The sequence below is a fragment of the Tauraco erythrolophus genome, chromosome 2 (assembly GCF_009769465.1).
Source record: "Tauraco erythrolophus isolate bTauEry1 chromosome 2, bTauEry1.pri, whole genome shotgun sequence".
In the NCBI taxonomy this organism is placed as follows: Eukaryota; Metazoa; Chordata; class Aves; order Musophagiformes; family Musophagidae; genus Tauraco; species Tauraco erythrolophus.
The window spans coordinates 8,272,573-8,286,857 of NC_141466.1; the positions used below are offsets into that span (position 1 = coordinate 8,272,573).

The window sequence follows — 14,285 nt, forward strand, 5'->3', positions numbered from 1 at the left end:
AAATAAATTCAGCGTTTTGTTTTCTGAAGTTCAGTGGGCTATATTGTCTAAAAGGGACACTATAGGGAGATTATGGATATAGTTTACTAAATTTCATCATTCGCACAAACAAGCATGAAGAGCAAACCATATTTTCTTTGATGTTAACATCAAGAACGAAGGAAATAAAATGAGAGAAAAACAAGAGTAACCAAGAAAGACTTCGAGGTTTCTGGAGATATTTTTCCCATGTAGGGAATCTGACTTCTTGGACCATTTGAGCGGTTTGCATTTTCATCCTGTTTAATACATTGTACACTAGTATCTTGACCCTGCTTATCAGCAGCATGAGATGCAAGACTCTATTATGTTACAACTTTGGCTTGTTTTTTTAAGAAACAAAGACACATGATGAGTTCAGTTTGTGCAGTAGGTAAAGGGGTAATAGCAAATAGAGAAGAGAAGAAGAAAAACTGAAGATGAGTAACCTGGCCTTGGCGGATGTAAGGATTTTCTTTGTTCAGGTGATGCTAGCCTGTTGACTAGAATAGGGCTTCTGTTAAATTAACAAGTGGAAAGAACACATCTTCTCTGTATTAACTAACTTGATAATAAATTGAAAAAATTGTTTGTTATATTCTTTGCAAGTCGGTATTTTGAGAAGTGCTAAGAGATATAGTTTGATGAAAGGAGCTCTGTAAAACCTCTCAGCTTACCTGAGTACAGTTCATGCTAATCAAACACCATAACTATAAGCCATACTTTTGTTTGCAGAAGGCAATGTCTTCATTTTGCATTTGAATGCGGTGTATTTTAAATACCAACTTCTTTGGAAACCCTGATTTGATGAGCTCATGGATTATAGTACGTCCATTATTTTCTGTCTGATAGTGGGAGTCCGATGGGTTCATACGTGTCAGTGTGCTCTCTTAGAAAGACCTTTCACCGAAGCTTTCAAGAAAGGTAGAGAGGATGTAGAAAGTAGCTCATCATGAATAATAAAACAGAACCTTCTTTCTACAGGTTTCATGAAAAGCAGGGGAGACTGTGTCTTGTTGAATGCACTTATTTTTTGCAGTCCCAAATGCTTTCGGCATTTTGATGTAGGGTGGATATAGGGCTTTTGTTCTCCAAGCCTCTGGCAGTTAGGAAATGTCAAGCAGAAAATGCACTTTGCCTGCAGGGGAAGAAGTCATCGAGGTGCCCCAGTGGTGCAGTAACTCTGCAGGCTTACTCATGACATGGCAAGGAGATGAACCCTGACAGCCGGGTCTTCCTTGCATTTCAGCAACAGTGAAAGTGCCTCAGATGAGCCTCAAAGAATGAGGTAAAATGGGGAAAATAATATTCTAGGTAGTTATATGCATATTCCCCTTCAGTCTCCTTTCAGCCTCTTTCTTCACTCCCTCGGCTAACAAGAGGTAGATGGGAATTAGCAAGGAAAGGAACTATGTCTCAAAGTCACAGGTTTCCTCGTAATTATTGAAAGTGAAAAGCAGACTCCCATTTTCACTACAACTCATCTAAATTACTCAGTTATCGGTAGCCAAAAGTGTCGTTTGAGAGTCCCCTTGCACTACAAGAACAGAGTAAACAAGCACATATATAAATAAGAATCTAAATAAAAATTAATTGTTCACTTAAATCTGCAGTTTAATGAGTAGTATGTGCTATGCCTATTTACATATTTTTTTTTCTATATTTCATCCCTTTGCCCTAATTTACCACAGTAAATGATTGTCTTTTCATAAGTATACTAAAAGTTGCCTTATTGCCCAAGACAAATTAACAAGACAGTCATGGTGACTTTTCAGGGTTGGTCTACTATTACTGTGACCGGAGACCTGCAAAAGTAGACCTTAGATTAGCTTTCAGTTGTGTGATTTTGTGATTAAAGACTACCAAAGAACCAAAAAATTTATGCTTAAAACATTCAAATAACTGGAAACTTTGAATGTGTGCATTAAACAGTTCATATTTTAAAAATGAATGCCTGTAGTTAGGGATCAAGACTGATAAAGAGCTGTTAAAATCTGAATAATCTTGTAGAATCATAGAATCATAGAATCGTTAGGGCTGGAAGGGACCTTCAAAGGTCATCTAGTCCAACCCCCCTGCAAGGAACAGGGATATCTCCAACTAGATCTGGTTGCTCAGGGCCTCATCCAACCGGGCCTTGAACGTCTCCAGGGATGGAGCATCCACCACCTCTCTGGGCAACCTGTTCCAGTGTTCTACAACTCTCATGGTAAAAAATTTTTTCCTAATATCCAACCTGAATCTACCTCCCTCTATTTTAAAACCATTACCCCTTGTCCTATCACAACAGGCCCTCCTGAACAGCCTCTCCCCATCTTTCTTGTAGGAGATGAGCCCTTTCAAATTGTGTTATCATTCATGAGGACTGCAAGTGCTCTGGAAATCAGGCCTCTCTGATCTAGATATTTAACTGTAGATACCTGCTCTAGCAACCGATTTTACACGTGGGACTATTTACGTGCACATTTAAATGCATTAGTGATTTGCTGAATTTGGCCCTGTATTTGAGGAACTCAGTCATTGTTCATTGTTTATCATGCTGGCCAGAAAACAAGAATTTGGTTTGTTTTGAAAAAAAAAAAAAAAAAAGAGATTTTTGAATTTCTCTTCATCTTGGAGCAAAGTAAGCTGTACAGATGCTCTTTGTGGAAAGTGAAGGAGGATAGAGAGAGGCAGCCTAAACAACAGACTTTGTCTGTAAGCCGGAATAACAAATGGCTGAGTCACCAGGGCAGCACTCACCTGGGATATAGAATGTCATGTTTAAATCCCTGCTCCAGTTCGTCACTACGATAGAGAATCAAATCATATTTCTTAATATTATTTTCTGCTGAAGTTAGTCTCGTAAGTAAATACAGTTAGCTGTTCATTGGGCCAGAGAAAGGGAACCCAACATGTCTAGGGGGTCTGCTCCTCTTTCTTGTTTCCATCAGAAACGATACTGTGATCCTTAGGGAGCTGGCCGTTAGAATATTTCCATACATTTCTGGGTAATGAACAATTTGTAATTAATGAAATTTTCCTAAGATTTTTAATAGATTATTGACTGCTCCTAGTAGTTTATTTTTCTCTCTATTTGTTTAAAAGGGGAGAGAGGAAGGTGGCACCTCTTCAACCAAGTTGTAACAAAAAATTATAAAAATTGTAGCTTCAGTGCTGCTTTTCATTACTCATTTGTGCATCTGAAGAATATAAGTTGTCCTATAAGATGCATTGGAAAGATGCTTAAGGGTTTGTTTTAGTTTTTTTCTTCTCTTCACTAAAGGAAGCTGAACAAGGCTACTTTTTGAAGTGCTGTTATTCTTTAGGTAACCAACACTAAAAACTGATGACAGGATGTGAGTTTCTAATTTTGGTGATGTCCCATTGTTTCGAGGGGAAGTTGGTTTTGAAGTAGCGATTGTAAGCACAGCAGGTGCTGGGATCTTGTAGCAGCAGGCAGAACTATCACATGTTGGAACAAAAATACTCTTTTTTCCTTGGTAGCTAGAGAGCTAATATTTCTATAACCATTTCACTATGTAACCCTTAGATTATGAGTGTGGTTCGGTTCTGCAGTATTTGGATAAATACGCAGGTATATGAAGGAGCATGGGGAAGAAGCAACATCAAGCTGAAATGGAATTCTGAATCTTTGTCAGTCCGTCTGATATATCTGGGAATAAACTCTTATCTGATGGGAAAACAGACTCTTAGTTCCTTTAAAAATACTTTTACTTTCATAGTACACTAATTTGTGATGATGGTAAGGCTAAGTGAAAGTGATTGCTGAGAACAATATAGAAGATCTCTTGTGAAGTATTTCAGTCTTGCCATCAGAACAGAACTTTGGTGCATCCCTGTAAATTGGCATCCTTCCATTGGCTTCTCAGCGCAGTGAAGTGGGTGGTTTTGGGTTGTGCACTTCTTGGACAGACATGCAGGTTCTCAGAAGCAGCTGGACTCCCTTGAGAGCCCAACTTCAATGGTATTTTGCAGATTTATATCAATGAGGGTGGTCTTGATATGCACAGGCTCTGGTTGCTTCTTCCTGCCCTTCCTCTTTTGTAATTAATTTAGTGGTTTGAATAAAGTGCAGAGAGATAAATTTCTGGTAACAATATTGTGCTGACAATATTTTGATAAGGTAATAAACTGTTCTTTCTTGCTCTGTTCAGGTCCTCTGTTAGTTGGGGTTCATGTGCTTGCCAAACACATGATGCAAAGTTAGGATGTATTTACATTTTTTGCCTGTTTAAAATGCTTTCCCTTTTCTAATATTAAAAACAATACTGCATGGCACCCTGCATCTTAAGAGTTGCATTGCCAACTTTTCCTGTGAAAACTTGGATGTTTATTTTGTTCAAGTTGGAGGTAGATATGACAGAATGGGATGCAATCTTTGAAAGTAAAAGTGAGGGGAAAACTCCTTTCATTTTAATATTGTTTTCTATATGATCTTTCTGAAAAACGTTATTTTTTTTTAAAAGTATTCATGTTTGCCCCAGGGATGTCATCTCTGACAGAGATAATTTAACATCATCCATCTATAGAGAGAGCGAACACTGTTATATGGGAATGAAACAATTTCAGCCTACCCTGGAGTTTGGTGGTCAAATTATACTGGAGGCACCCAGGCACCCCTGAGAGCCCTCCAGCTCTTCACTGCCACAAACAAACTGGAGCACCCAACCTCTGAGGAATGACTTCACGTTAATAACTTCTTTACAACTGAGCAGATCGTCAAATAATTCTAATTTCTTGCAGATGTCAAAAAAATTTGAAAGTCCATCTTGAGCGGCTAAGGAATGTGGGATATACCTCCAGGCCCACCCTAGATGTACAGAATCTATGGGCAGCTCTAGTTTTAAATAGTACAAAAGAGACAGAAAGAAGGATGAAACATTCTGAGTAGTTGTCTGGTTCTGTAGTGTTAGATACCAAGCTGGTTTACACCCTCTTCTACGCTGGAACGTGGCTAAACAAGATTGGGCAGGGGGAAAGACAAGTGACAGTGTAAGACTGGAGTGGGAGAAGGGAGAACAACACAGATGGCAGATTCTGTTTCATTAAGACACAGAATTTTCTTCCTGTCCCCCATTACTGCACTTGGGCAAAGACGTTTTTAATGCTTGAGGTTGCAGAGTGCTGAAGTACCATCTCAACCTAACAACCATCTAACGTTATGTCTCCTCTTTTAAAATAAGTGCACCATGTATAAGTGCACTATAACTTTTAGTTCTGTCTGCATGCCTGGATTGAAATAGTCACATTTGAGATGTGTTTTCTTTCTTTTCCTTTTTCATTTTAACGTTGACAGGTTGAGCCATTAATCCAGAAAGGCCATGAGAATCTGGTGCACCATATCCTGCTCTACCAGTGCAGCAGCAATTTGAATGACAGTGTGCTGGACTACGGGCATGAGTGCTACCACCCCAACATGCCAGACTCTTTTCTTACATGTGAGACGGTCATTTTCGCATGGGCCATTGGAGGAGAGGTAGGATGAACATCTTTCTAGCATGGTTCATCAATGGGGCTTTAGGAGGGTGTGCATCATAATGAAGCTTCTTCCTAGTGTATTAGTGATTACTTATCTGTCTGTTTTTAAGGGTACATAATCCCAGTCCCTAAATGACTCACCAGTAAATCCTCAATTTCTTGTTTTATGAAATGCAATGAACATCCTGAGTGACAAGCTAACAGTAATGAAAATAGTATAGAGAGGGCTGATGCATTAGAGGAAGAAAGATGGCTTGGGAGCATGGAAGTCTGTTGCTGTATCAGCTTGGCCCATCTGATATGGAAATACACTACCTCCAGCAACGACCAATATCTGTTACCTGTGGGGAATGACAAAAAGAAAAGCAAGTCTCTGTAGGTGACTGCATAAAAGCAGAAGGCAAGATTTTCCTAAAGAAGTTAGACATGGATTTTATTCATTTTGTGCCCCACCAGGACCTGGTTACAGTATTGCCCCGTTCAGGCATATCATTCTGAAGTTTCCTACCCAGCCCAAAGAGACATCATTTCTGTGTAGGAGTTTTCCTGTGTCAGTGCAGAGCCAGCACAAGGACCACTTTGCTCCTGGCAATGGGGCATATCTGCAGAAAACAGGATCTCTGATGCCATGTTGACCCCAGGCTGTTTTCAGCTTATTTCATATGTTAATTTAGGCTGCAGTTAATGCTTGCAGCTAAACTAAGGCAACATTACTGCCAAAAGAATGCCACCCCTTCTTTACCCCCTACATTCACTGTGTGCCCGCACAAACATGGTGTGGGCACAGAGAAGGACCAGGGTGATGAGAGTTTCTGGAACCTTCATTTGCCAGCCTGCAGTCCAAAATTGTCTTCTACTACTGCAGTGTGAGGAAGCCAGAGCTGCTACATGGACCCATCAAAAGAAGTTTAATCCACTATGAGCATTATCCCTGATGTACGCTTTGTGCATTTTCGCCATCAGCTATGCTCTGACCTAGTATTTGTACTTTCAACTGTCTTAATCTAAGTGAAATAAAAAAACCCTCATATAAATAAGTTATCATTTGACAAGTGCTATGGAGGCTTTTGCAAGGATGAGCCCGTCGTTAAAGATCTGTAGAGAGGAATCTGGCAGATCTGGGTTACGTTCAGGTTTACTGGAGTGCTCATTTAACTTACTTCAGTTTACCCTTCTGTAGAATGAAGGTGATAATATTTACTACTATGCGATTAATTCATTAATGGCCATCAAGCATCAGAAAGTTGGGATCTCAAATTGCATATTAAAATATGAGCTATATACTATAAAATGATGTAGATTAATTCCTATAAGAGTGAATTTGGTAAATGAACTCACTTAGAAGATGCTGGTATTTTGTTTTGAATCAGAAGTGGGCTTTTGAAGCAAATGTCCCAGTTATCCCCACTTACCAAGCTCTGTTTATCATCACAAGTGGTTTGAGAACTTGCACAGGTGCCTTTGGGATGAAGTTAAACTGAATGTGCAGGGGTGAATCCAGCACCTCCCAGCAATAAATGGGGTCTGACCAGAGTTTGTCCAAAGGAGCATTGACTGGGGACAAGGGATCCAGCGCAAGCTGTTGCACTGTGCAAAGCTGTTTCTTTTGCACTATGTGACTTGCTAAAGTAAATGTAGCCATGAAGATCATCTTTATTGTTCAAATACTTAGAATGCAGTGGTTTGTGCAGGAAAAGCAATCTAATTACTTACAGCCTCAGTATTCCCTGAAAATTACTGCTTTTAGAAACTGGGAACATTTGAAATGTAGATTCACTTTTTCATAAGGGTTTTATTGTCAGACAATCCACTTGATGATGCAATGTTTATACATTTAAAATGGAATTTTCTATTTCTGCTCAAGCAATAAATACAGGATAAATAATCATAAGATCACAGGATAATGCAGGCTGGAAGGGACCTGAGGAAGTCTCTAATCCAGCCTCCTACTCCAAGCAGGGTCAACAGTGAGGTCAGACCAGTTTGCTCAGGGCTTTATCCTCTAGCAAGCATAAGATCTACTATTTTATATTGACATAGTTATTTAGTGCATTGAGTATATAATAAATATATTATGCCACAGTGTCATGTGTAAATTTTTTGGTCATCTTTGTAAATTTTATCATTAATATAATTGTATCCTTGTAAAAAAAAAAAAAGAAAATGTGTTTATAAAAAGAAATTAACTATTAACCATGGCAAAATACCTTAACTCTGTATGCGTGTGTGGGTTTCCAGGGCTTCACCTACCCTCCTCACGTTGGCTTATCCATCGGCACAGCAGCTGATCCTCAGTTTGTTCTTATGGAGGTGCATTATGACAATCCATCCTACACAGAAGGTTTGTACCCTCATAGTCTTTAAAACATGTAAGACTGGAAAATGTACTAGATGTAAGTGCCTCTTATTGCATTACATGGCAAACAGAGCAAAACCAAAGCTGAGCCTTATTTTTCCCTGCTCAATAGTTCTTGGTTCTCAGTGTTTTTCTCACTGCACTCAGAAGCTTAACCTGAAGTCAGCAGGAGGTTCAGATATACAAAGAATTGTGAACCAGGTGAATACATCTACTTTTATCACTATGTTCTTCATGTTATAGCTCTCTCTTTCTCTTTTACTGGGAAATCCAATCAGACTGAGAAAGTGCAGCACAGCACCCAGACTGTGAGACAGCAACACAGGGAATGAACCTTTTATTAATTTTCTTTTAGCATTTCTTTCAAGATATCTACCTGAACCGTGAGCAGCTTCTGAAGGTGAAGCAAGACTCAGGTTGCTATACCACCACTGGCTCAGTAAGAGTAGTTTATCTTAAAAAATAAACTTTTCATTTATAATGGTGATTTTTAATTTTCTTTCTAAAATTCACTTATATTTAGAAGAAGCAAAAGGAGGAAATCAGGAAGCCCCAGAAAATCTAGAGAACTTTGAAGCTGACTTTTGAAAATAAACTTTTTTGTTCTTAAACAAAAATTTGTTGAGCTACTGTACCAGAGAATATTCTGGTGTTTACTATATTTGAACTGAGTAAGATCCAGTGCAGCACGGTGCACTGACCTTTCTTTACACCCCCACACGTTTAAATAAAACCCTCTGAGTGTGTAATAGTGTTCTGTTTTACTTTTATTCCCTCCCTTCGTGTTGTTCTGCATGAACTATCTCAAAATTATTTAATGGTAGACTCTAGCTTTTCAGCATGCACATTTGCATGGGATACAGTCGACTTCATTTGCATCCTTGTTGTTTCATGCTTTTCCGTCAAATGTTACCTGAAAGCCTGAGAAGTCACATACAGAAAAACTGTTTTCAAATTGATTGTGTCCCTAAATTCACTATGTTTATTTAACTGACTGTGCCGTATGATACCCTCATTCTCATTCAAGTGGCACATACAAAAATGGGGAATCAACAACGTTTCATTTCCTTTTTAAGCAACAGGGACAATTTTGCCTTGTTGGGACAGTCCCAGGTGAACATAAAGGTCTTGCCAAAGACCTGGGAAAATTCAGACAGCATAGGCAGAGCAGAGTGTCTGTAATCCAGGTCTTGTTTCTCTCCTCCCTGACAAATACACGGTGTAAGACCGTGTCAGGAGTGGGAGATAGTAGACATGGGTACTCCATCTGCTTCAGGTGGGGGCATGGCAGTCCTCCTGACGCCACACCAAACCTGCCTCTGGATCACCTTTGTTCTCCTGTTTCAGGATCTGCACTTTCCCAGGTTGGGTCTCACAGTTAAAGGCTGCATTGTCAGCTTCATGTTGTGATCTGGGATAATGTTTTCCTAAGCGACTCAGATAGGTGGTCAGCGTTGGCTCCCAGTTAGACTCAAAAATGTTTGAACTGCTCCTAACTTGGCTGGTTTTGGATGTTTCTATTTCGGAAATCCTTAACATTCACTTTTTATTGGAAAGATAGCCTCTTTTGAGATTTTTATCAAAGACTCTTACATATCGTAAAAATTTCTGGCCTTTAGATATTAGCAACAAGCTTGAAGGGAAAATACCTTCAAATTCCTTCAAGGGAAAAATTCAAGTTGATGAGATTGTACAAATAGCTTTCCAAACGGAATGAGTATGGATTCCCAAGCACTTTAAAGTTGGGATCTTGTGGGATAATATATATATCACCTGGAATATATGTCGTGATTTGTATATTGCAGAATGTCTCATAGCAGATTACCACTCTTGATTAGCTGTGCATAGTTCATATCCTTTGTTCATTAATAATTACATATTACTCCATCTTAGGTGTTTTAGTGACTGCGTAACATAGTCTCTACTCTGTCCCTCTGTCATTTGCTTATCTTAAAATAGCCTGCTGATTTCGTATTTATGTAAAATTTGATTTCAGGCACTGCTATGTCTGTTATGTTTTTTTAGAAGACTAATATAGGTCACTAGGAAGCCTCTTACCTTCTCTGAGATACTTGGTAGATTTTTTGCATTTTTAATTTTGAAATCCGAAATTGGAAAAGAGACAACAAAGGAGAAGGTAAGAGATGAGCTAACAGGATGTAGGGATTGTGCAACACAAATTAATCTTTGGGTTTTGTTTATATCTTACCTTATAAAAATGGCTAACACAAGAGAAAATTATAAGCATTTAAATGGTGGCAGGCAACATAAATTCTGAGTAGGTACACAAACAAATGCATATGGCTAAACATGTAGGTGAAACATGTATCATCATGTGAAAACATGTATCATTTTGACACTTAAAAACTCCACCTTTTACATCAAGCTTTGGTCCTTAAACCACTTTTTGAAATCAGGAGAAGCCCTTGAGTGAGTGCAGCATTAAAACCCTCGGTAGTTCTCTTGTCTACTTTACTCGAGGTGCTGGTGTTATCTCCAAGTTTGGGATTTAGGACTCCAATTATCCTGTTTATTTGATGCTCTCTTAATTGAGGAGATTGCAAAAGGGTTGCATTTGGTCATCTGAGGTATCCTGTAACGTGACAGGCAATCCAAATCAAAGGAAAAATACAATTAATGCTAGGGCTCAAGGTGAAGGAATAGATAAATCCACAAGTAAATACAACACAGGGCTTGAAAATTTTAAAGAAAAAAAGCACGATAACTTAAGCTCTGCTTATAATATGTCATTTGAAAATTATACATAGCGCCTTTTGAGATCTTATTATTTCCTTGCATTGTTTGTTCTGCCTGTGATCTGCCTTCTTTTCTCTGAGGTCCATGTTTGATAACTTAGTGTAAAGGACAGAGGAGCTATGGGAAGCACATATTTTTTGTTGACATATGAACACCACAGATATCAACATACCATGTTTAACAACCCTCCTGTGGGCTTCCCTTTTTTATTGCTTCCTGCACATGGTCTGACTCATTTCCAGGTTGCTGAGGCAGATTCCTCGACTTTCATGTAGAAAACTTAGGACAAGCCTTGAAAAATGTGAAACAATTGGATTTTTTTTTTTTTTTTAAATACTGATTTACAGCCACAGCTGACTGTGTTCTTTTGTTGCAGGCTTGATAGATAACTCTGGTCTGAGGCTAATTTATACTCCAGTTTTAAGGAAATATGATGCTGGGGTTATTGAAGCTGGTCTTTGGGTCAGCCTCTTCCACAATATCCCACCGGGCATGCCTGAATTTGTGTCAGAGGGTCACTGCACACTGGAATGTCTGAAAGAGGTATGTCTGCTGCCTGAATCCATTGGTTTTCATTCTTAGAAACAGCTTTGGACAGCCTTTTTAACTTCTTGGGAAGATTGATAGGTACTGGTTAAAGACATGAGCAAAGACATCTGGTACATGCTGCCCTCCAGAATGTTGAGTCTTTTTGATCTAGGTATTTAGGGTGCTCAATATTCAGGCTGCTTTACTGATATGAGTAACACTGGATAACACAGTGCTTGTGGCGATTTAATTGTGAGTTCAGTATGTAAGCATGCATTGCTTTCCATTGATTGCCTGCAATAGCTAACCCAGAAAAAATGTTGAGAGATGCTAATTAAGACTTGTGCACGTGCAAAAGGCTCTTAATGGTGAAGTGAAAGCCTGAAAGGTATTCTTAGACCAACCACAGAAACTAAAGACCTGAATAGGTTTTGTTGTATGGCCCAAAGTACAAAATTATGTATTCATTAAACACTTGATCTCATTTAGATAATTTAAATATCTCTATAGATAACAGACGCATTTTCTAAAATCTGTGATTAATGTAGCATGGGAGATTCTCATACACTTTGTCATTTATAGAGAAAGATTGAATCAGTACTTGTTACGATGTGGTTTGGCGTGAAGGGCAAATTACATATGGAATTTAGATTTGTTCTTAGTGGTGCTAAATGTTGCCTATTGACATTGCATTTTTCAGCCTAAAAACACTCAAGTAATTTATTATTGTGAGGCTTCTGACCTTAAGGCTGTACTTGAAAGGTATTGTGGTAACAGATTATTTCTAGGTTGGGCTCTGAACAAGAATCAAAGTTTAGCATACCAAAAGTTCAGATCCGTAGATCTCAGCTAGAATGGGAGTGATGTCAGAGTTGTGTTTCGACCCAGAAAAAAGTTTCAGATGTAAATCTGCAGTATTTCACTCCCAGTTGACTTGAAGATGGGAAGTAGAACGTATTATAATTACAGCCTCTTAATTTCAAGCACTTCTCTTGGCATGATATTGGTGATAACATCATTTATAACTACATATAAATTCTTTTTCACAATAAACATCCACATTCATCAGTGCCAGCCATTAGCACTAAAATAATGTACAGGTTTTAGTATAATCTTAGTCTATTTTTGAGAATTATTGGCAGTTTATTTTAATAAAAACTATGTGCCTTAGGAGTAAAACCACGTTTTTATTAAAAAAAAAAAAACCACAACAGAAAAAAACCTAGTCTTTTTTTTTTTTTGTATATGAAACCTTAATTTCACATACAGATTTGTTTTTGGGCCAGACTGAATTTTGCTGTAAACTGAGGGAATGTAAAATTCATGTATTAACATATTTTCACTCTGTGCATTGCATTACGTTACATTATATTGCACCTGGGAACACTGATGGTGTTGGCTTCCCCTGGCCAGGCCCTAGGTGCTGAGAGACCTGCTGGGATTCATGTGTTTGCGGTACTTCTTCATGCTCATCTTGCTGGCAGAGCTATCAGGATGCGCCACTTCCACAACGGCGAGGAGCAGAAGCTGCTTGCTTATGATGATGAGTTTGACTTCAACTTCCAGGAGTTTCAGTATTTGAAAGAAGAAAGAACCATCTTGCCGGTACGACACTTCTAGTTCTTTCCCTGAAAGTGTTTAAGAGGTTGTGTTCCTAACATTTACTCATATTTAGGACTGATTCTGCTGCAGAATTTCTGGAATGTTTTGTTCGTTTTCCACTTACTGCAGAGTGACTAATGCATTAAAGTTGCAATGTCTCAGGAGTTTCCACCCAATTCATTACAGAACTGGCTCAGCCCATCATTTCAAGCTATTCTTTGGGTGTGTTTGGTGTCCACAATTACTTAATTTGAACCTTATTGTTATAAATGTTTGAACAAGGCAGATTATAAAATCACGCGTGTGCCTGGTTGTGCCATCTTTGTACATCCAGCCAGCTGAAGAATGGAAACACCACCGTGTGGCTTTACAGAGCTGTTGGAACCAAGTAGCACATCCTGAGTATCCTCCAAGTATCCAGCCTTGCAAACACGTGTCTACAAATCAGCCAAGGCTTCTGTTTGTTTCACATTTTTATTTGTTGTTGGGAGTAAAACTCTGTGCTCATGTTCCACATGAGGTTTCACTGAGTAAACAAAACCCTTCGGAAGAAGAAATCATGAAATTCTATCCGCTCTTCTTGTGAGAATAGTGTAATATATCTTTTAGAAAAATCCCAACTGCAATTATATTATAAAGCATTGGCTATATATAGGTATTGCATGAACAGGGTATATATTTTTTGGATGAGTCGCTCATTTAAAAATTATTCACTCAACCTTTGTGAGTTCCAGTCGGCATCTAATTTTGAAGCTTTGGCCTGAGGACAGAAAGTTTAGTGCTGCAAAGGTTCGGTGCTCCAGATCTAACCATCAGAGCAGCTGGAGATGTGCCTGTCTGGGTGCGTGTGAACAAGCCCTTTGCTCGATGGAATTGGGAAGATGCAAAATATCAAACAACTGGATATTTTTTTATGATTGAAGCTCGTAAGAAAAGGGAGCTGAAAAGATCTTTAGAATGACTGAACTTCAAGTATGGTCAGAAACCCTGTGGTTTAAACTTCTAGGCTTCTCTTCAAATCCCTTCCTCCCACACTGGGATGCTTTGGTGTTTATCCTTTACAGGCAAGAAGCTAAAATGCTAACTTTCTAATTTACTTTCTACAGCAAAACTTGGATGTTCAGGTGCAGCATTTACTCTTTGAAGTCCAACTGCTTGTACTCCACAGGGACTTCAAAGACAAACTGGTGTTACCTCCTCCAGGAAAGAAGTGTTGAAGGGTTTAGGAAAAGGGCTGGCAGAAGATGACAGGTTTGCAGAGAAAGCCTGTAATATTTTTAGGAAAATCCATGCAGATTATAGAGAAAGGCCTCTTAAAATTCAAGAACAAAAGGGCCTAGACAGCAGAAAGACTAAAAGAGGTATTTAGCAGTATCAGCAACTTAAAAAAGACAGCTCGAGTAGAAGCTGGAATTCTTTCTCTGAAGTGAGCCATTTTCATGCCTTTTATTATTTTCATCTTATGCAAAACTACCGGTACAGCTTTATATACATCTTTCTGATGTAATTCAGACTACAGTTTGATCAATTAATTAATAATATT

General features: G+C 38.7%; 1 protein-coding gene across 1 annotated transcript in view; it reads left to right on the forward strand.

The window, feature by feature from the left end:
* MOXD1 (monooxygenase DBH like 1) overlaps positions 1-14,285 on the forward strand; it is a 53,386-nt gene that overhangs the window by 28,906 nt on the left and 10,195 nt on the right. The window contains exons 5-8 of the mRNA XM_086632075.1: positions 5,318-5,497; positions 7,738-7,840; positions 10,989-11,155; positions 12,554-12,745. Of these exons, the coding sequence (XP_086488201.1) occupies positions 5,318-5,497; positions 7,738-7,840; positions 10,989-11,155; positions 12,554-12,745 (642 nt within the window). The remainder of the gene's footprint in view (positions 1-5,317; positions 5,498-7,737; positions 7,841-10,988; positions 11,156-12,553; positions 12,746-14,285) is intronic.